General features: G+C 39.1%; 1 protein-coding gene across 1 annotated transcript in view; it reads right to left on the reverse strand.

The window, feature by feature from the left end:
- The window catches only part of TMEM184C (transmembrane protein 184C), a 41,893-nt gene extending 22,983 nt beyond the window's left edge, over positions 1-18,910 (reverse strand). Inside the window, exons 1-4 of the mRNA XM_004378866.2 lie at positions 18,212-18,910; positions 3,859-3,989; positions 3,716-3,752; positions 2,562-2,767 (exon numbers count right to left, since the gene is read on the reverse strand). Coding sequence (XP_004378923.1) covers positions 2,562-2,767; positions 3,716-3,752; positions 3,859-3,989; positions 18,212-18,334 — 497 coding nt within the window. The 5' untranslated portion in view covers positions 18,335-18,910. The remainder of the gene's footprint in view (positions 1-2,561; positions 2,768-3,715; positions 3,753-3,858; positions 3,990-18,211) is intronic.
- Between the last annotated feature and the right edge of the window lie 8,286 nt (positions 18,911-27,196).

The raw sequence follows: 27,196 nt of genomic DNA on the forward strand, positions 1-27,196 counted from the left end.
ACACACACACACACACACACACACACACACACACACACACACACACCCCATTGCTATTAGTCACATTATTTAGTCAGCAGTTATGATTCAAAACAGTCCAGCAAAGAATGAAACCAACATAAAGAGAGAATAAACAGAATTGTCTGTGTACTTAGGAACAAATGAATTATATAAGCACAGAATATGGGAATTGTGACAAGCCCTTGAAAAAAGCTTGGGTTTTAGTTGACCACTAGCTAATTGTGAATCGGTCTGAGGAGGCAGTTAAAGCTTCATCTATGTTTCTATATTAACAGAAGAGTCTTGATCAAAGCCAAGCCATCATCATCATGTATACTGTTCTTCTTGTTAGCTGCCATCAAGTTGGTTCTGACTCATAGCGACCCTCTAGGACAGAGTAGAACGCCCCAGAGGGTTTCCAAGGAGTGGCTGGTGTATTTGAACTGCTGACCTTTTGGTGAGCAGCCAAGCTCTTAACCACTGCGCCACCAGGGCTCCATCATATATACTGTACCACTGCAATTTCTTATCTAACTCCCAGCTTCAATCCTTAACTACTTCAAATTCAGTCTATTCAAGAGCGCAGTGTCCTTGAGAAATTTGGACACTAGTCCTCTGCTTAACATACTATAAAATATAAAAGCTTCTCATTGCATGCAGTATACTTTACAGTCTTCACCATGACTTACAACGCTCTCTCCGTGTCCCTGCTGACCTTTCAGTTCTCATCACAGCTCTGTGATATTTGTTTACTGTGCTTCAGCTTCACTCCTCTTCCAGTTCCTAGCAGGTACAAGGTCTCAGGGCCTTTCTATATGCTATTCACTGTACCTGGAATACTCCCTGCTCTTCTTCTGTAAAAACTCCTTATCCTTAAGGTCTTAGCTTAAATGTTTCAGGGCAGTTTTGCAACCCCCATTCCCAGTCTACATTATTAGGTTTTCCTTACTATTCTTTCTAATGGTCTCTGTTCTTTTTCCTTCATAGCGTTACCTGAAATAAGTAACTATATATTTATGTCCTTAATGACTAACTCTACTAATCAAGCTGTAAATTCTATGATGTCTTGCCTATGTTGTGTACTACAACATACCTATCTATATAGTGGCACATACTAGGTGCTCAATACCTACTTGCCAAAATAACACATTAGGAGCTTACTATTTAAAAAGCCAGGTAGCTCCCTGTCACTGAAAGTATATAAATAGAGACAAAATTTGTCAGGATGTTGTACAAGTGGTTCTGTATTGCATGGGAGGCAATGTAGCCATTCCTAAGGTCATATGTCTATGCTGATTACTGTATCTCCAAATCATTCCAGTTACCTTTGCTTGCAACTTTTACCTTTTTCCCCATAATATGTCACTGATCAAGTCCTACTGATTCTTCAGTGGCATTCTCTCTTACTGTCTATCCTTTCTAATCCAATTTCATCTCTCCTCCTCAGTTTATCTCACAAATGGACTATCATAATGACCTCCTAATTTATTTCTCAGTCTCTGCAGTCCTCCTCCCTCTAATCTATCCTGTGGAGTACTGCAAGATTAATGTTTCTAAAATACTGCTTTCAGATGTTTCCTGGCTGAGAAATATTCAATGGTGCACTCATATAATAAATGCAATCTTAGCCTCAATTTACTTATCAAGCTTTATCTTCCTTTATTGCCCTACTTGAACATATAAAGGCAAGCTAACTTATTATAAAACCAAAAAACACTCACTGCTGTCAAGTCAGTTCTGACTCACAGCAACCCTATAAGGACAGAGTAGAACTGCTCCATAGGGTTTCCAGAGCTGTAAATCTTCACAGAAGCAGACTGCCACATCTTTCTTCTGTGGAGCCACTAGTGGTTTCGAATGGCTGATCTTTTGGTTAGCAACTGAGCACTTTAACTACTGTGCCACCAGGGCTCCCAATTTGTTATGTGTTACTAGAATAAATATTGCTATTTCTTGATCTTATTTCATGTCTTATGCTGTTTCTCCACTTGGACTACCTCTTCCTTGTGTCTTAGACCTGATTTTGCCATTAACTACCCAGTGTCACTGAGTCGATTCTGACTCATACTGATCCCATAGGGTTTCCAAGACTGTACATCTCTATGGAAGCAGACTGCCACATCTTTCTCCCACAGAGTTGCTGGTGGTTTTCCAACTGCTGACCTTTTGGTTAGCAGTCGACTGATTTAACCACTGCGCCACCCGGGCTCCTCTGCCATTAACTAGTCTAGGATAAATTAATCTCTCCAGATCTTGGTCCCCAATTTTAAAAGAATGTTGGACTAAATGATTTCTAACTCTTTCCTGCAATACTTTATTTCTTTAAGTTTTCTAGTTAAAATGAGTAATGTAAAAGAGAATAACTTACATATGTGGATTACAAAAATTATTTCGTTAGTTTTTAAGCTTGACTATGAACTACATGAGGGCAGGGACATGTTTTATACTTTTTATTCTGCTCATGGTACTTAACACACTGCCTTACAGGTAGTAGACCAATAATGAAAAACTCTGCTTCAATAAAACCAAAACATAAAACAATTCAAAACAAACATACTTACTCTCCCATAGGCCATGGCGGACAGCAACATAAAGGAGGGAAATGTTTCTGTTGATCTTTGGCTTCAAGGATTAATACCAGATTTGGATACCGGGTAGTTAGATAATTGGTAAGGAATCCCATAAAGTTGTAAATGACATAAGCTTCATAGCATTCTCTGCAAGTATCCACATATATTGCAATGCTGGGATATTTCAAAGCTATCCACTATGAAAAAGCACAAATGTTAAAAATAGTTGCTGCTAAGATAAAATAATCATCCCAATTCATGATATTCACGATGAATTAATTTTTAAATTTGAGATGTGAGATGTCTTGTCACATACTTACATCAGACTCTCTAAAATTTATAATTACGAGGGCTACCAATTTGTAAAATGAATTTTTAAGAGCAAGAAACGTTTTGGATATTGGTAAACAAAAGGAAAAGTGTTTGGGATAAATAATGAATATGAAGAGGAGCTAAATTAAGTTCTTGAGTTCTTAAATCTGAAATTTATCTTGACACAGTCACAGAAAATGGTATCAAAGACCTTTCCTTTATAGTTACTCAAATTAGAGCAACTGTCTGTAACCACTGTGTATGAGAGAACCCAAAGGGGAAGGTTTTTGTTGTTGTTGTTCAAATATAACCAAACTCATTGCCATCGAGTCAATTCTGACTCATAGGGACCCTGTAATGACAGAGCAGAACTTCCCCATAGCATTTCTAAGGCTGTTAATCCTTACAAAAACAGACTGCTACATCTTTCTCCCTCGGAGCGGCTGGTGGGTTTGAACTGCTGACCTTCCGGTTAGCAGCCGAGCACTTTAATCACTGCACCACCAGGCTCCTTGTTCAAATATAAGATTTAACAAATAAAAAAGGTGAACATAAGTTAAAATATTACACTATTTAAAGGACTAAGAGCTACTGAAAATTTAAAAGATTAAGCAAAGAAAACAGCTACAGATTTTTAAAAAAACCACATTTTTCACTTCGTATTGTTATACTTACTCCTCTTTAAACATTCAAAACAATTACCTTTTCACTTTTTGTATTAATCTGACCCCTTATTACCAATAACATACTTTCGTTACCTTAAGCATTCTGTAAGTATAGCTAGTATCATCATATGAGTTCTTAGTTAATGAGATAAAATGAAACATACTTACACTATCTAAACTGTATATGGGTACCATCCAAAGAATCCTATGTGGAAAGCAAAACATAAAAACATTTTACACTACATTTATGGGCGGGGGGGCACCAAAACACCAATACAACATTAGTAGAATCAAAACATATAAGGATTTACCTTATTATTGGTTTTTGTAGTTCAGGTTGTGTATAATGCACTAAGTGTTGCAATATCACCCACAGAGATATAGGTATAGTCAATAGCAAAAAGATTCCAGCAATAAACCAAGCCTTAGTGTGTATCCCAACCTTAAGAAGCAAAAGAACGTATTAGTATAAATTCTGTTATTAAAACCAAAGAGCTAAATATATTTATTTCTTAAATTTTCATTTCTTTTATTACTAAGGAGGTTGAGTATTTTCCATATGATTAGTGGCTATTTTATTTCTTCTTCAATAGACAGTCTATTTGTGCTTTTTTGGAGGGAGGGGACATACTTTTCCTCATGGAGCTGAGCATTTTTTCTCATGGGGCCTTCTATAAGCGCTCTTTATACATTGAGAACATTAAAATCATGTCACGTCCCCCACCCCCGCTTTGTCATTTGCCTTTTATAAATTTGATTATAATGTTTAATTTTCTGTAAGTCAAATCTAAAACTCTTTTTCTATCTATTACTTGGCTTTTATACCTGGAAAGTGAAACACTAATACATTTTCTTCAAATTTTACTGTTAAATTTAGATGGGAAAAAATTCATGGTGAAAACTGTAATGTCCTTTTTATTTTCAGAGGGATTCATAGAGGGGTTGGCGCTCTTTTTTTAAATCAAGGGTCAGATACTAAATATGCTGACTTGTCAGGCCATATGACATCCTTATAATCTATGGCAACTAGTTAACTCTGCCCTTGTAGGATGAAAACAGCTATAGACAATACATAAATGAATGAGCATGACTGTATTCAATAAAACTTTATTTACACAAACTGTAGGCCATAGTCTGCTAACCCCTCCAATACACTGTTGTTGTTGTGTGCCATCAAGTTGATTCTGACTCATAGTGAGGTTAAAGGCAGAGTAGAATTGCCTCATAGGACTTCCTAGGCTGTAATCTTTACAGGAGCAGATCTCCAGGTCTTTTCTCCTGCGGGTGTGAACTGCCGACTTTTCGGGTTAGCAGCCGAATACTTAACCACTGCATCACCAGGGCTCCTTTCCAATACACTAGTGGTTTTCAAATGAGGACTCTTCAGTGATGCCTCAGTGGCTACCTCGGGCATAGTGAGGTTGTATGACTTCCACACTTGCTTTAACCAGAACATCTGAAAAAAATGTTTTAGACTGAGTGGGAATACCCCTGGTTCTGGCAAGAGAATGGGCTAAGACAACATGAAAACTCTTCTATGAACCCCTAAAAATTGCAGGAGAAAAGATTATTTTTTAAAGCATAGTTAAGCTCAGAAGAAAAATAAAGGAAAGGGTGGCAGTGGTTAAGCTCTAGGTCCCAGAACAAGTGCAATGGCCGCCTGGGAAACTGTTAAATCACCATCATCTAGGGACATGGATTTTAAGGAATAGAAGGATTTGGACCAGGTGATTCAAAATTTGGAAATGAAACTCTTAAATAAAAAGCCAGGATCCTTGAAGCGCTGCACTCTCAGTGAAAGGGCAGAATCGAAAACATCCACCTACCAACACAGGATTAACTAAGAAACTTGGGTTTGAGAAGGAAGTCTCCAGAGAACTCAAATCTTAGTGCTAGTGCCTCACGTAGAAGTGGGGTTTTAATAAACACAATCTCTCGATATCACATTTGCAATTCAGGAAATTAACATAATAACCGGCTCCTGGTCAGTGATAACCTGGAGTCTCCTGGCAGATGCAAACTGTTTCTACAACCAGAACCAAAGAAGGGAGTCTCATGGAAAAACGAGGCCCTATTAAAGTAGACACAGTGCAAAATTATAAAACACAGGAAAAAGCAATCTACCCCCAGCAAGAGTCATCAGATGAACAGGAAGATTATGGTCCCAAGAATTTGGTATAATAGAACAACTTCAAAGAGAATATGCATATACATCCAAAATGATTTAAACAAGAAATCTAAACCCTAAGACAAGAACACCACAATATTAAAAATTACACTAACTGGAATTTAAACCTTAGGGGACAGGTTAAGCAGAACAGATACAGTTGACAATAATTTAAATGGACTGTAGATCAGAAGAAATTATCCTGAATGTAGTAATGATAGCAATGTATTAAATGAAGAGGTTGCAACACATGAAAGATAAAATAAGGTCTAAAACCAAACCAAACCTGTTGCTGTCGAGTCAATTCCAACTTATAGTGACCCTACAGGACAGATTATTACTGCTCCATAGGGTTTCCAAGGAGCGGCTGGTGGATTCAAAATGCCGACCTTTTGGTTAGCAGCCTGAGCTCTTAACTACTGTGCCACCAAGGCTCCAAAATAAGGTCTAATCTATGTCTAATAGGAGTTCCTGAATGAGAATCAAGAGAATGAGATAGCCAGTATCTAAAGAAATAATGGCAACGGACTCTCCAGAATCGATAACCTGCTTTTTTTCCCCACTTATCACGGATTTTAGGGTTTTTTTTTTGGTTGTTTTATTAGTCATACTATCATTTTAAAATGTCTGCATAATCTTGTTGAATAGATATGCATAATCTATTTAAACCAGTCCCTTTCAAGGAGTATTTAGGTTGTTTGCAATCTTTCACTAAGGAACAATATACACTATGAAAACAATACTACCAGGAACATGTTAATAAATAAATCTATGCATGTATGAAAAAAAACAGTGAAAGCTTATTGAGTGCTTGCTCTTTGCCTCACACGTGGCTAAGTTCCTTACGTGCATTATCCCATTTAACTCTCCCATTTGGTAAGTAATGTCACAGGTATGGTATCCCTCTTATATATAACAGTATCAATTTAGGATGTTTTCATTTAAAAAATCCCTAATTTCTTTTTATAGGTCAATCTGATCAATACTTCTATCCTTTACGCACTCAATTTCTAAATATATACTTTGAACCACCTTATCCTAGAGTTCAAGTAATCTACTTGCCTTCTGGTATTAGTTTGTATGGGAAAAACAATTTTATTTAAACCTCTGTTCCATTTGAAAGGCCTGAGGTAATGAATTTTATGCTAATTTGTAACCCTGCACTGAAGAGTATGAGTCCTCTCCTTTTTTTTCTTCAGTGTATCTTATGGATTGAATTGTGTCCTCCAAAATACGTGCTGAATTCCTGGCTCTTGTACCTATGGATGTGATCCTGTTTGGAAATAGGGTTTCTTCTTGTTATGTTAATGAGGTCATACCAGGGTAGAGTGGATCATAAACCTAATCACTTCTGATTTATAAAAGGACGAGAATAGACACACACACACAGAGAAGGGAGACAGATGCCATGTGAAGATCATCTACGAGCCAAGGAACACTATGGAACCAAGGAAAGCCCAGGACTACAACACCATGGAGACCCTGCCTTGGGCTTTCAGCCTCCAGAACTCTAAGAAAACAAATTTCTGTTCTTTAAAGACACCCACTTGTATTTATGTCATAGCAGCACTAGTAACTAAGACAATGCAAGTGCTAACTTTTTAAAGGAGAAAAGTGGGCATTTATTTTTAGTACTTGCAGGGTTTAGCAATTAAACATTAAAATAGAACTGAAGTCTAAACCTTCTAGTTTCACAGTCTAGAATGAGATTTTTTTTTCCCCATCAGAGGCCAAGGATTAAGGAGGCATAGAAAACAGCAAATGTATTTTTACTACAACATATGGAAAAATTAAAACTTGAAAAATTGAAAAACAAAACCAAAAGTCTTGAACACTAGGGAGCAAAGAGAATTAATCAAAGCACTTAACTGAAAAGCAAATAGGTGGAGGTGAAGATTCTGAAAAGAATGTCTGAGCGCTGATTTTCCAGGGCTTTTTGCCTTGCTCATTTTCACCTAAAATTAAGTATTCATTCATTTCAATGATGATTAAAAAATATACATTTAAGCATAGTCTGGATCTGCCCTATTATAAGGTGATCATCAAGAACAGTACTGCAAAGTTATTTCAATGCCCACATTTTTTTTTCTTGACTTAGTGCCAAAAAGTAGAATTCAGTGGTAGACTTAAAGACAGAAATGATATGACTGTGACTAATGAAGGCCAGCATTCTGTAAGGAAGAACATTATTTTTCAAGCAGTAATAAAACACGTGCCTAGGGAATTGAGACATCACAGTATCCAAAACACACTGCCATTGAGTCAATTCTGACTCACAGCATCACAGCAGAGTCATGTCAAATTCAAAAAGCCCTGGACCATAGATTTGTTGTTGTTGTTAGGTGCCGGTGCATTGGTTCTGACTCATACCAACCCTATGTACAAGAGAAGGAAACACTACCCTGTCCTGCACCTTCCTCACAGTTGTTGCTGTTTGAGCCCACTGTTGTAACCACTGTGACAATCCATCTTGTCGACGGTCTTCCTCTTTTTTGCAGACCCTCTACTTTACCAAGCATGATGTCCTTCTCCAGGGACTGGTCCCTCCTGTTAACATGTCCAAAGAACGTGAAATGAAGTCATCCTTTCAAGGAGCATTCTGGCTGTGCTTCTTCCAAGATAGATTTGTTCATTCTTCTGGCAGTCCATGGTATGTTCAGTATTCTTCAACAACACCATAATTCAAAGGCAGCAATTCTTCTTTGGTCTTCTTTATTCATTGCCCAGCTTTAGCATGCATATGAGGCGACTGAAAATACCATGGCTTGAGTCAGGCACACCTTAGTCCTCAACCTGACATCTTTGCTTTTTAACACTTTCAAGTGGTTTTTGTAGCAGATTTCCCCAATACAACATGTTGTTTGATTTCCTGACTGTTGCTACCATGGGCCTTGAATGCGGATTCAATTAAAATGAAATCCTTGATTATTTTAACAGCTACATTAGTGACACTGATTGCATTCTTTGAGTTGTTCAACCATTCTCACCGTCCTTTTCTAAGCTGTTCCTCCCTCATTAACATAAAGTCACTGCCCTCTAAGGTTCCTATCTAATCTTTTGAGTTGCTGTTTTCAATTTGATCCCATGTAGATAATTCTTAAAAGAGCATAATGTTCAAGGCAGGCCTTTTTTACTAGTTAAGCTAAACTACTGTTCAGTTTTTAAGATGACTTCAGGAGATATTTTTAGTTTAAGGTTTATTTAAAGATTTATTTATTGAGATTTATTTAGAGATTATCTCAGGGCAATAGTTTCTGGGGTTCATCCAGCCTCCATGGCTCCAAAGTCTAGAGTCCGTAAGAATTTGAAATTCTGCTCTACATTTTCCCCCTTTTACTCAGGATTCTTCTATGGAATCTGATCAAAATGTTCACCATCCAATTCTTCCGATCTCATGGCAAAGGAGGCAGCTGTTCATGGAGGCAGTTAGCCACACATTCCATATTGTCCTCCTATTCCTGACTCAGTGCCCTGGTGGCACAGTGGTTAAGAGCTGGGGCAAGCTATAGCTGCTAACCAAAAGGCTGGCAGTTCGAATCCACCAGCCCTCCTTCGAAACCCTATGGGGCAGTTCTAGTCTCTCCTATAGGGTCACTAGGAGTCGGAGTTGACTGGATGGCAATGGGTTTGGTTTTTTGGTATTCCTGACTCTGCTTCTTCATTTGTTGCTCCAGGTGAATAGAGACCAATTGTGCCTTGGATGGCCACTTGCAAGCTTTTAAGACCTCAGGAACTATGCAGTGAACTAGGATGTAGAACAGAAGCACTACACATACTATTAGGCCAATTGACTGGGATGTCCCATGAAACCATGACCCTAAACCTCCAAACCAAGGAACCAAATCCCATGAGGTGTTTGGTTATACATAAGCAGCTTCAGCAGCTACTTTTTAAATTTTTTGTCATTGTTGTAAACATATCACACATCTTTTGCCAATTCATCGTTTTAAAGGTGTATAACTATTGATAGAAATTACAATAATTGGCTGGACAACCCTATCTTTAATCAATGTGACCTTTTTTTATCATCATTAATTCCCCTTTTCCCCATCTCTCTTGCCCCTGGTAACCACTAATAAATTTTGGTCTCTGTACACTTGCCTTTTCTTGTCTTTTTATATAAGTGAGGCCATACAATATTTGTCCTTTAGGAACTGGCTTACTTCACTCAGCATAATGTCTTCAAGCTCCATGCTGTAGCATGTATCAAGACTTCACTTCTCCGACTGGCTGAGTAGTATTCCACTGTATGTATGTACCACGTTTTGTTTATTCATTCGTCTGCTGATGGGCATTTTGGTTGTTTTCACCTTTTGGGTATTGTGAATAGTGCTACAATGAACACTGATGTATACAGGTCTCTTTTTGAGTCTCTGCTTTCTTTTGGGTATACACCTAGAATTGAAATTGCTGGGTCATATGGTAGTTCTATTTTTAGTTTTTTGAGGAACTGCAACACTGTTTGCCACAACGGCTGTACTGTTTCACATTCCCACCAGCAATGGATGTTGTTGTTAGGTGCCAACAAGTTAAATCTGACCCATCGCAAGCCTGTGTACAATTGTATGAAACACTGCCCGGTCCTGCGCCATCCCCACAATTCTTGCTATGTTTGAGCCCATTGTTGCAGGCACTGTGTCAGTCCATCTCGTTGAGGGTCTTCGTCTTTTTCACTGACCCTCTCCTTTACCAAGCATGATGTCCTTCTGCAGGGCCTGGTCCCTCCTGATAACATGTCCAAAGTACGTAAGATGAACTCTCATCATCCTTGCTTCTAAGGAGTATTCTGGCTGTACTTCTTCCAAGACAGATTTGTTCGTTCTTCTGGCAGCCCACGGTATATTCGGTATTCTTTGCCAATACCATAATTCAAAGGCATCAGTTCTTCTTTGGTCTTCCTTGTCCATTGTCCAGCTTTCCCATGCATATGAGGTAACTGAAAATACCATGGCTTGGGTCATGTGTGCCTTAATATTCAAACTGACATCTTTGCTTTTCAACACTTTAAAGAGGTCTTTTGCAGCAGATTTGCCCAGTGCAATCATCATTTGATTTCTTGACTGCTGCTTCCATGCGCGTTGATTGTGGATCCAAGTAAAATGAAATCCTTGACAACTTCAATATTTTCTGTTATGATGTTGCTTATTGGTCCAGTTGTGAGGATTTTTGTTTCCTTTACGTTGACAGGTAATCTATACTGAAGGCTGTAGTCTTTGATCTTCATCGGCAAGTACAAGTCCTGTTTGCTTTCAGCAAGCAGTGTTGTGTCATTTGCATATTGCAGGTTGTTAATGAGTCTTCCTCCAATCCTGATGCCCCATTCTCCTTCATATAGTCCAGCTTCTTGGATTATTTGCTCAGCATATAGATTGAATAAGTATAGTGAAAGGATACAACTCTGACTCACACCTTTCCTGATTTTAAATCACGCAGTATCCCCTCGTTTTGTTCAAATGACTGCCTCTTGGTCTATGTATAGGTTCTGCATGAGCACAATCAAGTGTTCTGGAATTCCCATTCTTTGTGATGTTATCTATAATTTGTTATGATCCACACAGTTGAATGCCTTTGTATAGTCAATAAAACACAGGTAATATCTTTCTGGTATTCTCTGCTTTCAGCCAAGATCCATCTGACATCAGCAGTGATATACCTCGTTGCACGTCCTCTTCAGAATCCGGCTTGAATTTCTAGCAGTTCCCTGTTGATGCACTGCTGCAACCGTTTTTGAATGATCTTCAGCAAAATTTTACTTGGCGCATGACATTAATGATACTGTTCAATAATTTCCGTAATCTGTTGGGTCACCTTTCTTTGGAATGGGCACAAATATAGATTTCTTCCAGTTAGCTGGCCAGGTAGCTGTCTTCCAAATTTCTTGGCACAGACGAGTGAGCACTTCTAGCACTGCATCCCTTTGTTGAAACATCTTAATTGCCATTCCGTCAATTCATGAAGTCTTGTTTTTTGCCAATGCCTTCAGTGCAGCTTGGACTTCTTCCTTCAGTCCCATCAGTTGTTGATCATATGCTACTTCCTGTAATGGTTAAATGTTGACCAATTCTTTTTGGTACAGTGACTGTGTATTCCTTCCATCTTCTTTTGATGCTTCCTGTGCCATTCAATATTTTACTCCTCTTGTCTGTCAGTTTGTCATACTCTGGTGGCTTGTGTGTTACTGTGATGCTGGAAGCTATGCCACCAGTATTCCAAATACCAGCAGGGTCACCTGTGGTGACAAGTTTCAGTGGCGCTTCCAGGAAGAAGCTAGCAATCTACCTGGGAAAAGATTAGCCAATGAAAATCTTATGGATAGCAATGGAACACTGTCCAATACAGTGCTAGAAGATGAACTCCTCAGGTTGAAAGGCACTCAAAATGTGACTGGGAAGAGCTGACTGGGAAGAGCTGCCTCCTCAAAGTACAGTTGATGTTAACAATATGGATAGAGTAAAGTTTTTGAGACCGTATTTGCTGATATGGCACGACTCAAAATGAGAAGAAACAGCTGCAAATATCCATTAATAATTGGAGTCTGGAACGTACAAAGTATGAATCCAGGAAAATTAGAAGTCGTCAAAAATGAAATAGAATGCATAAAGATTGATATCCTAGACACTGGTGAGCTGAATAGACTGGTATCAGCCATTTTTAATAGGACAATGGTCTACTATGCCGGGAATGATAAATTGAAGAGGACTGGTGTTGCATTCATAGTCAAAAAGAACATTTCAAGATCTATCCTGAAATATAACACTGTCAGTGATAGGATAATATCCATACACCTAGAAGGAAGAACAGTTATTTTACAAGCAAGAATATTATTCAAATTTATGCACCAACCACTAATAGCCAAAGTTGAAGAAATTGAAGATTATCAACTTCTGCGGTCCAAAATTGATCAAACACGCAATCAAGATGCATTGATAATTAACTGGTGATTGGAATGCGAAAGTTGGAAACGAAGAAGGATTGATAGTTGGAAAATATGGCCTAGGTGACAGAAATGATGCCGGAGATTGTAGGATAGAATTTTGTAAGACCAATGACTTATTCATTGCAGATACTTCTTTTCAGCAACATAATGGGTGACTATACTCATGGACCTTGCTGGATGAAGTACACAAAAATTAAATGGACTACATCTGTGGAAAGAGATGATGGAAAAGTTCCATATCATCAGTCAGAACAAGGCCAGGGGTGACCTGTGGAAAAGACCATCAACTGATCTATGCAAGTTCAAGTTGAAGCTGAAGAAAATTAAAACACGTCCACAAGGGCCAAAATACAACCCTAAGTATATCCCACCTGACTTTGGAGACCATCTCAGGAACAGATTTGACGCATTGAACACTAAGGACTGAAGACCAGATGAGTTGTAGAATGACATCAAGGACATCATACATGAAGAAGGCAAAAGGTCATCAAAAAGACAGGAAAGAAAGACCAAAATGGATGGAAAAATAGACTCTGAAACTTGCTCTTGAACACACAGTAGCTAAAGCAAAGAGAAGAAATGATTATGTAAAAGAACTGAACAGACAATATTAAAGGGCAGCTCAAGAAGACAAAGTAAAGTATTATAATAAAATGTGCAAAGACCTGGAATTAGAAAACCAAAAGGTAAGAATATGCTTGGCATTTCTCAAGCTGAAAGTACTGAAGAAAAAATCCAAGCCTCAAGTTGCAATACTGAAGTACTCTATGGGAAAAGTATTGAATGACGCAGGAAGCATACATCATAGGAGTTACTTTTTTTTTACACTGCAAGTGGTTATTGTTTCAGAAAAAAATAATCTGCCCACGTTAACATTAATTTGAATTGTTGATTTTGTAGCTGTTTACAATTTGTAGACTTTAGAGGTATATAAAAAGGTTTATGACAAGAACTTGAGCCTACTTTGTGTACATATTTAAGTAAGATTATAATATAGTTTAATTTACATTTATTTCTAAATAAATTATTCAAATTTGAGACCCACTAATATAAGGACACCATTAGCATTATTATTAAACTTAATAGCCACAAGTTGGAAGAAGAGATAAGTAGATTTTTTTCAAAGAAAACTTGAAAAAAGAAGAGAGGAAAGAAAAAACAAAAATTAAAGCCAAGGGTCAGGAGTGAATTGATTCTCCCTCAGTGAAATGCTTTCAAAGCAGAAGGTCAAGAAGAACAGGAGACAGTACTTTCTGGGTGTAAACCTGTTGAAGGGTAGAGAAGAGCAACTGACAGAGCGCGGCTACCTGGGATGCAGGGATGAGTGGGGCAGGGCAAAACGACTACAGAGCATGGTGACATCACGTGTGCATTTAACTTACTTGACTTCAATTATACATGCTCAGCCAAAGTAAGCAAGTAGTGCAGATGGTCAGCCTGACATTCCAATAAATGAGTATATTCCCCAGCATGGGGTGGACTATAAGAATCTCCACAGTCTCTGCTCCCACTGTGTGAGCGTCATAATTCTAGTGTTTAAAAAAATAAGCACTTCTCATACAAAACTGTCCCTAAACATAAGCCAACTAAAGTGTTCAGTGGTTGTTGTTTTTGTGTGCCGCTGAGTCGATTCTGACTCCGACTCATGGTAACCCTACAGGACAGAGCAGAACTGCCCCATAGGGTTTCCCAGGCTGTCACCTTTACAGGAGCAGATTGCCAGGTCTTTTCTCCTGCAGAGCTGCTGTTGGGTTTGAACAGCAGACCTCTGGGTTAGTAGTTAAGTGCTCAAACATTTCGCCACCAGGGCTCCATTAGTGCTCAATAAACCAAAACCAAACCTGCTGCCATGGAGTCAATTCTCACTCATAGCGACCCTATAGGACAGACAGTCTAGGCCTACCTAAGATGCTACTGCACAAGAAGAATTTCTGCTCCCAGGCAATACTAATGATTATGTTTAAAAAAACAATAGCAATAATTAGGGCTTACTGAGCACCTGGAGCCCTGGTGGTGCAGTGGTGAACAACTCGGCAGCTAACCAAAGGGTCAGCAGTTCAAATTCACTAGCCGCTCCTTGGAAATCCTATGGGGCAGTTCTACTCTGTCCTACGGGGTCACTATGAGTCGGAATTGATGGCAACGGGTTTGTTTTTTTTTTTTTTTTTTGGATTGAGCACCTGCTAAGTGCTGGTAACAGTGTTAAGCATTTTAGACACTTAAACTCACTCAGTGAATAATGATTAAGAGAATGATAAGGACAGTAGAGTGCCTAGCACAATGTCACCTTAGTCACTTATCTCTCTACTTCAGTTTTCACATCTATAAAATAATTCCTCTACTTTAGGATTTTTAAAAGGATTAAACAAGATCATACCTAAATCTTGGGGACATGCTCTAGTTAATGCCTCTAATCTTAAAAACAATAAGAAAAAAATATCTTCCCTTAATCTCACACTCCTCTCCACCGCGCCATTCATTCATTTCTCAGGTCTCCTTCAGAGCCAAAATTCTCAAAACAAAAACTTGTCATCCTATCCTGATTCCACTTCTTCACTTGACATTTATTCTTCAAACAACTCCATTCTTGTTTTGGCCGTTAAAGGTTCACTAAAACCATTTCTAATGTATTGCCACTGACCTTTATATCTTGTGAAAAACCAATGGACCTGTAAGCAGCATGGAACATTGCTCACTGTTTTGTCCTTCTTGAGACACTCTCCTATCATGGCTTTCCTGACACTATCTCCTTGCAGTCCTCTTCCCCACTGATGGCTACTTCATCTTCTTTGTAAGCTCCTATTCTTTTATTTGACTTCTAAATACTGGTGCTAGGTCCTAGGCCTTTTCTTCTTCCCCTTTATAATCTCATTTATCCCCACGGCTTTAAACACCATTTATGTTCTGACCAACCCCACATTCATATTTGTAGCTCAATCTTGAGCTCCAGACTTGCATATACAACTGCATACTTGGCATGACCATTTGAATGTCCCTCGTATACCTCAAACTAAATATCCAAAACAGAACTCAATTTCTCTCAAACCTGTCCCTATCCCTCAATTTTCTACCTACGTAACCAATACTACCATATACCCGGTTGTTTGAGTCAGAAACCCTGGCGTCATCCTTGATTTCTCCCTTTCTGTCTGTGCCTTTCTTCTCCACTCCAATCCACTGTCAAGTCCTAGTTGTTCACTTCCCAGGATGCTTACACTTCAGTTTTCTGTCTCCACTTGGGCTATCCTGATGCAGGCCATCTTAGTAGCCAAGGCATCCTCTATTTCTTAACTTTCTAACTTCCCTACACTTCCACTTAATTTTCTATAACTGGTACAGTGATCTTCAGAAATTGTATAAAAACATTGCCCTTCCTCTGTTAATTTCTCAGATTTTTTTTAGTTTCTTCCATAGCATTTTATGCAATTTTATTTTGTTTTTGATGGTTGTGTCTGTCTCCACCACTAAATTTCATAAAGGTGGATGCCATGTTTCTATCTCTAACAATATAGTACAAGGCCCGATTCATCACTGAAACTCAAACATTCATTAATTAATTCAAGTATTAGACACTTGGGGAGCAGGAGGGGAAGAGAAAATAAGTAAAATATATACTTTGTTATATGGTGGTGAGTGCTTTCAAGATAAAGTTTTAGAGAAGGGGATATGAAGTGTTGAGGAGAAGTTTGCAATTTTAAATAGGGTAGTCAGGTGACATTTGAGTAAAGACCAGAAGGAGGTAAAGGAATGAGAATATTATCTGGGGCAAGTGCATTCTATCAAGAGGAAACATTTATTGCAAAGGTCCTGATGAAGGAGCATGCCTGGTACACTTGAGCAAACCAGTGTAGTAAAAGCCCAGGAACTGAGGAAAGTCAGAGCGGGAGGGGGTGGGGGTGGTATCAGATCATGTTGGGCCTCATTAGGCATACAAGAATACAGGCTTTTACTCTGGGACTAGGACTGACTGGAAAGCTTTAAGAAAAGGACAGACAAAATGTGACATGTTTTAATTGGATCATTTTGGCTGCTGTGCTGAGAAAAGTCCAGGCAAGACATTTTGTTAGCAGTGGAGATGATGAGAGGTGGTCAGATTAATGGCTAGATTCTAGATATATTTTGAAAGTTGAGTCTACCCGATTTGCTAACAGCTTAAATGTGAGGTGTGAGAGAAAGACAGCAGTAAAGATGACTCCAAGGAGTCAAAGACTGCTTATTTTGTCACACAGATCTCTCAGCTTAAAAGGTATAGCTCATTACATATGCTGCCAAATAATATTAAGATGCTCCTGGTTCAAAGTATTGTTTTTGCCAGTATGCTGGGATACAGAAAAAGTAAAATCAGGATTTAACCTAGTCTTTCTATTATAAATGTTGAAGAAAGTGTTCCCTGGAAAAGAATACTTTGGGGGAAAAAAAAAAGACACCACCTTTCATGCTAAACAAATGTAGTTTCAAACTTGTTTTAGTGGACTGCTGATTAAAGTTTTCCTTAAAAGCTAGTGGCATTTAAACTAGAATTGAAACCAACAACTGAGAGAAGTCTTAAAATAGGTATATATATATATAGCATTAACTTCAAAAGTAGTTCCTACACCAGATTCCAAAGAAATATCTGAAAAAAATGGGAAAACCATATTTGCATAAATATATTTACAGTTGAATTTTGGCAGACAAATAATGGGGAAAAAATATCTAACAAATAAGAAATGTCTAATGGAGTAGGATATTACATTATCATTAAAAATAACTGTATGGACTATGCCAGTATGAGAAAGTCAACAAAAAGTGTACAGAACACAATTATATATGAAATACATTTTAAGTAGGTAAAAATCATTTCCACAATATAAATGGACCTAAAAGTGTCATGGAGTTGTAAATATGTCTTGTATATAGGTACTGAGAAGTGAAAGTACCTTCTGGTTTTTATTAACTCTGAATTTAAACTTTATTATACAACTTTTTTTAAGTATACACCTTAGTATTGACCTTAGGGACTTTCAGACTGCTTGTGGTACCTTACTGATGTCATAATAAGAATATGACATCAAAAAATATACAGGAAACTTTTTGCAAAACCTTTGTTGATTAAGAGCTAATTTCAAAAGTAAAAACAAAGTAAAACAAACTAGAACCCTTTAATTCATAAGCTCGTTAAAAGCTGATAAAATTCAGTACACGGTTTTCAAGGTGGTTTATGTGATCTAGTTGAGGTGAACTCACTATCAGAAGAGATCAGATTTCACGAATAAAATTACCTTTCAGGAAATTGAGAAATACTTGAAAAAACAGTGCTCTTCTTAAGTAACCACCTTAATATACCCTATTTTCTCAAACCAGCTCCACCTCCACCTACCTGTAGCATACTTCTAAAATCGTGAACATGAAACCAGACAGGTTTATCCCCTCAGACTGGGCTCTCACTGACAAGAGATGTTGATCAGGATACCAAGTCTGGGGGAGGGTAGGAATGGGAAAGGGATATCTCTTTCCCAACCTTAGATGGGCAGATTGGTTGAAGAAAGGGTAGAGGCCGGTGGTGCAGGGACCCTCTTACCTCCAGTTTCTGTAATTCCCACACGCACAGGGGAACCGCAACAACTATGGACACCAGGTAGATAACCACCGCTAAAGGTCGAATCCACTGCCTCCAGTTCCTCCAGGTACAAGTGCAAGGCATGTTTTCGCATAAATCCGTAAGAAAAAAGAGCGCGACGGAGATTGTACTAGAGAGCCCTGCGCTACGGAGAAAGAGCTGTTGGGCGACTCTACCAGCGGCTCAAGCTGCCTCCTCGGTGCGCGCTGAGCTTTCTGCTTCTGCTGCTGCCGCAACTGCGGCCAGTCAGGGTGCTACCAGGGAGCTGTGCGGACATCTTTTCTTCCCCACTCTGCATCGACCCGGTTCCTCTGTGGTGGAACTCCCGGGCGGAGCTGCTGTCCTCACCTGAGGATCGCCCTGAGCTCTGCCTGAACCATACCTTGGAGGAGTGAGGCGCCGACCAGGATCGGCCTCTAGGGACCCTCCACACAGTCCAGTTCTGCCCCACAGCTGACTGTCCGCTCGCTTTCTTTGAGGGTTGAGCTTCCTCCCTCCCGCGCTCGCAAGTGTTTCTTCGCCCAATTATGCTGATAGATAAGAGGCAAGGCCTCAAACCCACAGACCCCAGTATTCCCTCATTCGCTCCTACGGGACATCCCACACCGCGGAACACAAGGCCAAAGCAAGGTTTCGAGTCTTTTCCGCTGTCGCCCCTGCTGTCTGAGGGATGTGATTCGTTGTCAGCGCCAAGCAGGACCCGCCCCATCCGGCTTACTTCTCATTCTCTGATTGGTCATTGGCGGGGGCGGGGCTGTGAAGTTGGGCGTGAAGGGTAGAAAGAAGGAAAAAGTGGGTCGAGGTTGTAGGCGGTAGTGCTAGGCTGTCCCAGTGGCCCTTGAAAATGGTTCTGAAGGCGGCAAGAATTGTTTAAGACTTGAGGAACACCTACTACGTTCTTCTTCTGCTGACTTTATTTCAGTTTAAAGAAAGCCTAGTTAGGGGGCAGTTACTTTAGAGTTGAACTGAAAGAGAGAAAGCCGTTTTCTGTACAAAAGTTCTCCGATTCTCTTTGAGAATGAATATGGGAACCGGCTGGAATAAGAAGGCAAAGAATGGGAGACGCCGCCTAGTTTTCTCTTAATTGCTAGAATTTAGGGGTAGGCTGCTTGGTCATTTTGAATCATAAAGATAGAATTAATTTAGATAATTTAGTTTTAGAAGCAGCTGCAGATACCCAGTGTCCTGTCGCATTTAGAACTTGTGTTTAAAACTCGTACACATTTAAATTTCAAAAGATCGACAAAGAATGGGAACAGATAACTGAAACCATATCTTTTGTCTAGCTATATATTTATATATACTCTACCTAATTTGAAAGAGGCTTCTCTGTTATGGTGATTTTTTTTGCCTAGAGCTTAATATTATTCTAGATAAGGTGCCTCCGTTTTTTTGTTTGTTTTAAGGAATATGTTGGCCGAGAGTCTGAGATTGTGCTAACCAGTCAAAAGATTAAGTCAATTTTAATTTTAAAGGTTGCAAGAATACAGGGGGAAGATCTGAGCAGGTAGAGTATGCTTAATTTTGTAATGTTTCATTTTCTCTTCTCCCCTGTGTGACTCTAATACTCATCAGCATGTTTTCTCCTTTCAAAATTGGTGACCGAGAGCTTGATGTAACACCATGATGAACTTAAAAGTTTCTTTTCTTTTTTCTTTGCCTTCTCCTTTTCACATAACCTTTGTTAATGACTTTGTTTTGCTCTGTCCGGCCACCTGTGGCTTACAATCCACCCCCCCCCCCAGGAAGATTAGAGCCCAGAAGTCAGATACGTATATCTTTAGCCTGATAAGGAGATGTCTGGCATGTATGATAAAGAGTCTCTTGTAATTGCCTTGTAATAAATAACGACACTTCTAACCTTTGTAAAAATCATATATAAGCCCTAATGTGAAAATGCCTTTTGGGACTCCATAGAGATAGCCTGCGTTGCTGTCAGATCCCTGGTGGTGGACGCCTCCTAAATAAAACTTTCTCATTCTTTCTGACTTGGAGTGTATTTCATTGGCTTGACTGCTCCAGGGCATGTACCCTATTTGGGTGACACCCAAAATGGGAGGGAAGATGGTCTACTGTCCACCAAATGTTGTTGTTGTATGTCGTCAGTTCATTCCAACTCATAGAACCCCATGTGACAGAGTAGAACTGCTCCATAGGGTTTCCTAGGGTGTAACCTTTACAGGAGCAGATCGCCAGGTTTTTTCTCTCGTGGAGCCACTGGTGGGTTTGAATCTGCTGACCTTTCGGATAGCATCCCAGCACTTAACCACTGTGCCATCAAAGCTCCTTATCCACCAAGTGAGTGGGGAATAAAATAAAAATGGTACAGGTGTGTTATGGATTGAATTGTGTCCCTCAAAAACACATGTCAACTTGGCTAGGCTATGATTCCCAGTATTGTGTGGTTTGTCCTCCATTTTGTGATCTGATGTAATTATCCTATGTGTTGTGAATCCTAACCTCTGTGATGTTGATGAGGCAGGATTATAGGAAATTGTATTAATGAGACAAGACTCAATCTATAGGATTAGGTTGTATGTTGAGTCAATCTCTTTTGAGATATAAAAGAGAGAAGCAAGCAGAGAGGAGATGGACCTCATTACCACCAAGCAAGAAAAGCCAGGAGCGCGTGTCCTTTAGACTCAGGGTCCCTGCACTAAGAAGCTCCTAGACCAGGGGAAGATTGATGACAAGGAACTTCCTCCAGAGCCAACACAGACAGAACGCCTTTCCCTAGAGCTGGCACCCTGAATTTGGACTTCTAGCCTCCTAAACCGTGAGACAATAAATTTCTGTTTGATAAAGGCATCCACTTGTGGTATTTCTGTTATAGTAGCACTAGATAACTAAGACAAGGTGTCATAACAAACTTTCAAATCTGACTCTTGAAGCTGAGCATTTGCTCACTTTTTTAAATTTCAGCTTTACCCACCACACCTTTCAGGCTACATTTTAAGCTTCATTGAGGACATCATGCCTTATTCATCACTACCTTCCCTCCCCTCCTCACCTCTATAACAGATAAAACTATAGAAACTTGATGTGCATCACCATATCTCTATTTGTCTGCATGTTTTGTATTTATATGTATTCTACCTTATCTTAAAGGGACTTCTCTCAAGTTTTTTTTGGTAGATAAATACTACAGACATATTTGTAAGTTTTAGTAAATTTAGGTTAAATATAAATGTCTGTTTACCATGTTAAAATAAAAATGAATTACATTGACTTGGAAATTTTTTAAATATTTCATGTCATTTGTTTAGTGGATCTTACGATTCAAAGCAGGGGTTGGGAAACTATAGCCTGCAGTCTGTTTTTGTATGGCCCATGAGCTAAGAATGGTTTGTAAAAACTATCAAAAAAATATTTACTTCCTGGACCTTTATAGAAAAAGTTTGATTTAGTGTAAGTTTTAAAACTTTTATAATGGGCTGTTACTGAAGATGCTGAATTAATCTTACCATAAAATTAATTCATTTCTTCCCTAGGAGGTAGGAAAGTGATATTTAAATTTTAGAATTTCGCACACTACATGTCCTGTTATTTGGCCCTAAAACCAGCATTGCAAAATCAGTTTTGTTTCTTTTTGTTAAGTAAGAGTGATATTCAGTGATTTTAAAGTGAATTTTGCTGACTTTATAGGGATCCTGTAGTACATTCAGAGCAATAGACACCAGAGTTAACTTTAGAGCCAGGATGGAGTGAAGGAAAAGACCCTACCATGTATAATTAGGTATATGGAAACTGGAGGCACTGTCCTTTCCACTTTTAATCTGCTTTTCTGAAAATACTCTGTGCAGGCTATGTCCTTTGAACCCTAGCATGTCCCTAGAGCAGAGCTTCCCAAACTTTCTTGTTTCACAGCACCCTTAGTAACTCAGTAATTTTTTCATGGCTTTCCTGGGCCAAAGAAATATCTAATAGCTCCATTTATTAAGTAATTAGATTCCAAGAACTTAATTATAGGAGTTCATGGTGGTGTCTGACAGACCTTGCTCAAAATATTCAATACCCCAAGGTGCTTCTGTGAGTTCACTGCAGTGCCTCCGTGGCTCCTCAGCTCACAGTTTGGGAATTGCAGTGCTAGGGTTTCTTTTACCCTGTGTATCTGACTTGGGCTTGCTTCTCCTTTCATCCCAGGTCCTATTCCCCACATTTTCAGGGCTTAGCTAACAGTAATTCCTGGCGGCGTTCTTTGCTTATGGTTTTAATTTTTACATTGTTGATTCAGATTTATTCCTTCAGTATACTTTCATATTGGGTTTTTATATTAAGGCTCTTTGTTTAAACTATTGAAATAAATATTTAAATGGCTAGGATGTTTGGCCTCATCTTCAAAGGCCTGTGACTAGAATTACTGGGTTAATGACTGTGAGATTCTAGTTTCCACACGAGAAAAGTGATAAAATATCTTAAGCCACCTGATAATACTTAGTAGTGTAGGTTGTCCTTTGTCACCGAAGAGAAGAGGATACTGTGAATGGTGCAAACAACTTGCATAGTAAATAATAAATTACCTTTTCTATAATTTATAACTCTCTAGATGAGCTTTACGGTAGTTCTATCTGGTGGGAAAGTTTTTTTTTCACCTTGTTTAAGTGGAAGTTTTATTTTCAGACTGATTTAAATGACACTTCTGTGATATCAAGTTACAGGCTAAAAGGAATGAAAAATCTAAATAACTGAATAATCGATTCAAAACTAGATAATTCAGAAAATTTGGGAGAGAAGGTATTTCTGGTCAGGAAGAAGTTTCTGTGCATTATAAAAAAATGTGAGAAAAGAAAAACACTTTTATTCTGGGACAAATTATTTTATGATTTAGATAAAACTTAATATGCCATTTATCTGTACATTACATGCTAGACTATGGTGATCGCCATAAAGGGAAGGCTTTAATTTACATGAAATAAGGCTGCTTACCAAAAGGTTGGAGGTTCATGCTCACCCAGAGGCTCCTTGGAGGAAGGGCCTGGAGATCTACTTCCAAAAAATCCACCATTGAAAACGCTATGGAGCACAACTCTACTCAGACACACATGGGGTCGCCATGAGTCAAAGTCAACATGATGGCAGCTGGTTAACTGGTAAGGAGAATTCATGGGAGAATTTTTGTCCTGTGTCCTAAGAGGAATAATTCTTCAAATGTAAGGAGTGGTGTCTATGGAACTTCAGTTTTGCTTTCTAATTATCTCATATATTTCAGGCTGTTGACTGCCCTGTGTAAACTCATGAGCAAATGACCTATATGATTTTACGTCGGTAGGATATGAGGGAGAGGAGGAGGGATTCCTATCTCACACAGAAGAGTGAGTATCTGTGCAGAAGATAAATGAAGTTCAGCAGGGAAAATATAACTGGTGCTATTTATGTAACATCTTTACTATGTAGAGGTAGAATTGGACGTTTTTGCTCCTATAGTGTAAATCTTATGATTTGCGGTTTCCAATTTTCTTACTTGGGAAAGGAGATAAAAACAGGAGAACATCTCTCTGTTTTTTCCCTTTTGCTTGACACTTTCCTTAGAACCACCTGTAGATCAGGATATCAGAATCAGGAAATTGTCCCAGGAACAAGCTTTTTCAACTCCCCCCACCCTGTTCTCAGGGACCCTGACATTTAATCAGTGTCCCCAAGGAGGAAGACTTAAGGGGAAAAAGTACCTTGCCTGGTGTGTTAGTCTTCTATTGCTGTCATAATAACGACTACAGACTTAGTGGCTTAAATATATTTATTATCTTACAGTTCTGGAGGTCAAAAGTCTGACATGTGTCTTAAAGGACTAACTAAAACCAAGATGTCAGCAGGGCTGCATTCCTTTCTGGAGGCTCCAGGGGATATCTGTTTCCTTGCTGCTTTGGGTTGCTGGCAGTTAGATACACTTGCTTGGAAAGTGGAAGTGAAGTGGCCAGCACAGTTGAGGTCTTCTAGCAGAATTCCAGGGCTCGTTGTTAAGAAACTAGTGGCAGTGTTACCTTCTTGACTTGACTCCCTGTTATTAGCAACCAGGCCTGGCCTGGCAGTGATCCTCCATTTCCAGCCGGTGCTTGCATAGCATGCAGATCTATCTGTGAATATGACTATACAGTTGGACCCACCTAATCATAGGTGTCCTGGAGTGTGATAGTTAAGCTTGTGTGCAACTATTGATCTGGAAAGTGCATTCTTCTTCATCCCAATCAACGGGCAAAATCAGAAGCAGTTTGCATTTACATAGTAGAGACAAGGTTACATTTTTATTGTGTTCCACAGAATACCACACTGGCCCATTACATTGATGATATTATGTTAATTTGACCTGGTAAGCAGGAAATAGAAAATACATACACCAGAGGGTGTATGATAAACCCTGTGACAGCTCAGGACCCTGCCACTCCAGTGAAGTTTCAAGGGGCCCAGTGGTTTCAGGCATATTAGGAAATTCCTTCCAAAGAGAAAAACAAGCTGAATACCTTGCACCATCCACTATGAAGAAAGAGGCAGTGCTTGATGGGCCTCTTTGGATTCTTTGGATTTTGGAGACAACACCAACACATATCATATTTACCTGTGTAGGCTGTCATGCCACTTGAGCCTTATGACCTCAAAGATCCTGTGGCATTGAAAGTGTATGTGGCAGTAGAGATGCTGTATGGAGACTCTGGCAAACCCAGGGCAGACTCCTGTGGTTTTAGTGGAAGGCCAGGCTGTAAATATTCTTCATTTGTAAAGCAGTTCTTAGCTTGCTACTGGGCCTGGATAGAAACTGAACACCTGACCCTGGGACTCTAAGTGGCAATACAACTAAACCCCTCATCACAAACTAGCTAATATCTGATCATTGAACTATAAAACTCGGCATGCCAGTTTTATAAAATAGAAGTGCCAATTACAAGACCTGGCCCTAACCAGTCCAGAAGTCACCAAGAAACAGCCCATATAAATGGCTCATGGTACCTACTACCTACGATTACTGTCTTGCCCTCAACCCTCTGCTATGGCCTCATGGGGCCCTATAACCAGTTATTAGATGAATAAAACATGTCGGCTCTGTGACAGTGGCTACTTGGAGATATATATATATATATATAAACTTATTGAACTGTATACTTAAAATGGGAACATTTTGTTGTATATAAACTATACCTCAATAAAGTTAATTAAAAAAAAAGTATAGTGGTACAGCAATGTTCATTGCAGCATTATTCACAACAGACAAAAGGTGGAGACAACCTAGGTGTCCATCAACAGTTGAATGGATAAACAAAATGTGGTATATACATACAATGAAATATTATTCAGCCATAAGGAAAAATGAAATTCTGATACATTTCACAAAATGGATGAACCTTGAAAACATTATGCTGGGTGAAATAAGCCAGACACAAGAGGACAAACATTCTATGATCTCATGTATACGAAATATCTAGAATAGGCAAATGCATAGAGACAAAAGTTTATTAGTGGTCATACTTGGGAACCGTTATCAGGAGGAACCTAGAGAAGGACAGCATGCTTGGTAAAGTAGAAGGTCAGTGAAAAAGATGAAGACCCTCAACAAGATGGATTGACACAGTGGTTGCAACAATGGGCTCAAATATAGCAATGATTGTGAGGATGGCACAGGACCAGGCAGTGTTTTGTTCTGTTGTACACAGGGTCGCTATTAGTCGGAACCGACTCAATGGCACCTAACAATAAAAGCAGCAGCAGGGGTTGGGGGAAGAGGAAATGAGAGTTATTGCTGAAGGGGCACCGGGTTTCTGTTTGAGGTGATATAAAACTTTTTGAAATGGAGAGTGGTGATGGTAGCACAACATGGTGATTGTAATTAATGGCAATGAATTGTACACTTAAAAATGGTTAAAACGGCAAACTTCTTGTTACGTATACTTCACTAATAAAATAAAAAAATAAGTACAATCATTCCTTGGTATCCGTGGGGAATTGCTTACAGGACTCCCCCACGGATACCAAAATCTGCAGATGCTCAGGTCCCTTATGTAAAATGGCATAGTATTTGCATATAACATACACACATCGTCCTGTATGCTTTAAATCATCTCTAGATTACTTATAATACCTAATACAATGTAAATACTATGTAAATAGTTATTGTACTGTATTGTTTGGGGAATAATGACAAGAAAAAAAGGGTGCACACAACACAAGTAGTGAACAAATGAAACGATGCAAGGCGAACAGTGCTCAAACAAACGATCCTCGGTTGGTTGAATCCGAGGATGCGGAACCAGTGGATACAGAGGGCCAACTGTATAGTCATATTCACAGATAGATCTGCATGCTATGCAAGCACCGGCTGGAAATGGAAGATCACTGCACTATAAGGGATGGCCCTAAAAAACGGATAGTACAGAGAGTTCCCATATACTCTGCACCTAGATTCCTCTATTATTAACATCTTCCATTGGTATGGGACATTTGTTTCAATTAATGAACCAATATTGATGCATTACTAACTAAAGTCCATATTTTATTCATATTTCCTTAGTTTTTACCTAATGTCCTCTCTTCTGTTTCAGGATCCCATCCAGAATACTTTATTACATTTAGTTGTCGTGTCTGCTTATACTCTTCTTGTCTGTTTTTGATGATCTTGACAGTTTTGAAGTGTTCTGGTCAGGTATTTTGTAGAATATCCCTCTGCTGGGATTTGTCTGATGTTTTTCTCACGATTAGAATGGGGCAATGTGTTTTTAGGAGGAAGACCACAGAGGAAAAATGTCATTTTCATCACATCATATCAGGCTGCATACTAAAAACATGACATCACTGTTGATGTTGATCTTCATTACCTGACTGAGATAGTATTTGTACACTTACATTTTCTCCTCCGCCTCTTCACACTGTACTCTTTGGAAGGATGCCAGTATGCACAGGCCACATTTAAGGAGAGGAGAGTTATGCTCCACCTCCTTGACGGTGGAGTATCTACATAAATTA

This window comes from Trichechus manatus, unplaced genomic scaffold, assembly GCF_000243295.1.
Source record: "Trichechus manatus latirostris isolate Lorelei unplaced genomic scaffold, TriManLat1.0 scaffold00059, whole genome shotgun sequence".
Taxonomy (NCBI): Eukaryota; Metazoa; Chordata; class Mammalia; order Sirenia; family Trichechidae; genus Trichechus; species Trichechus manatus.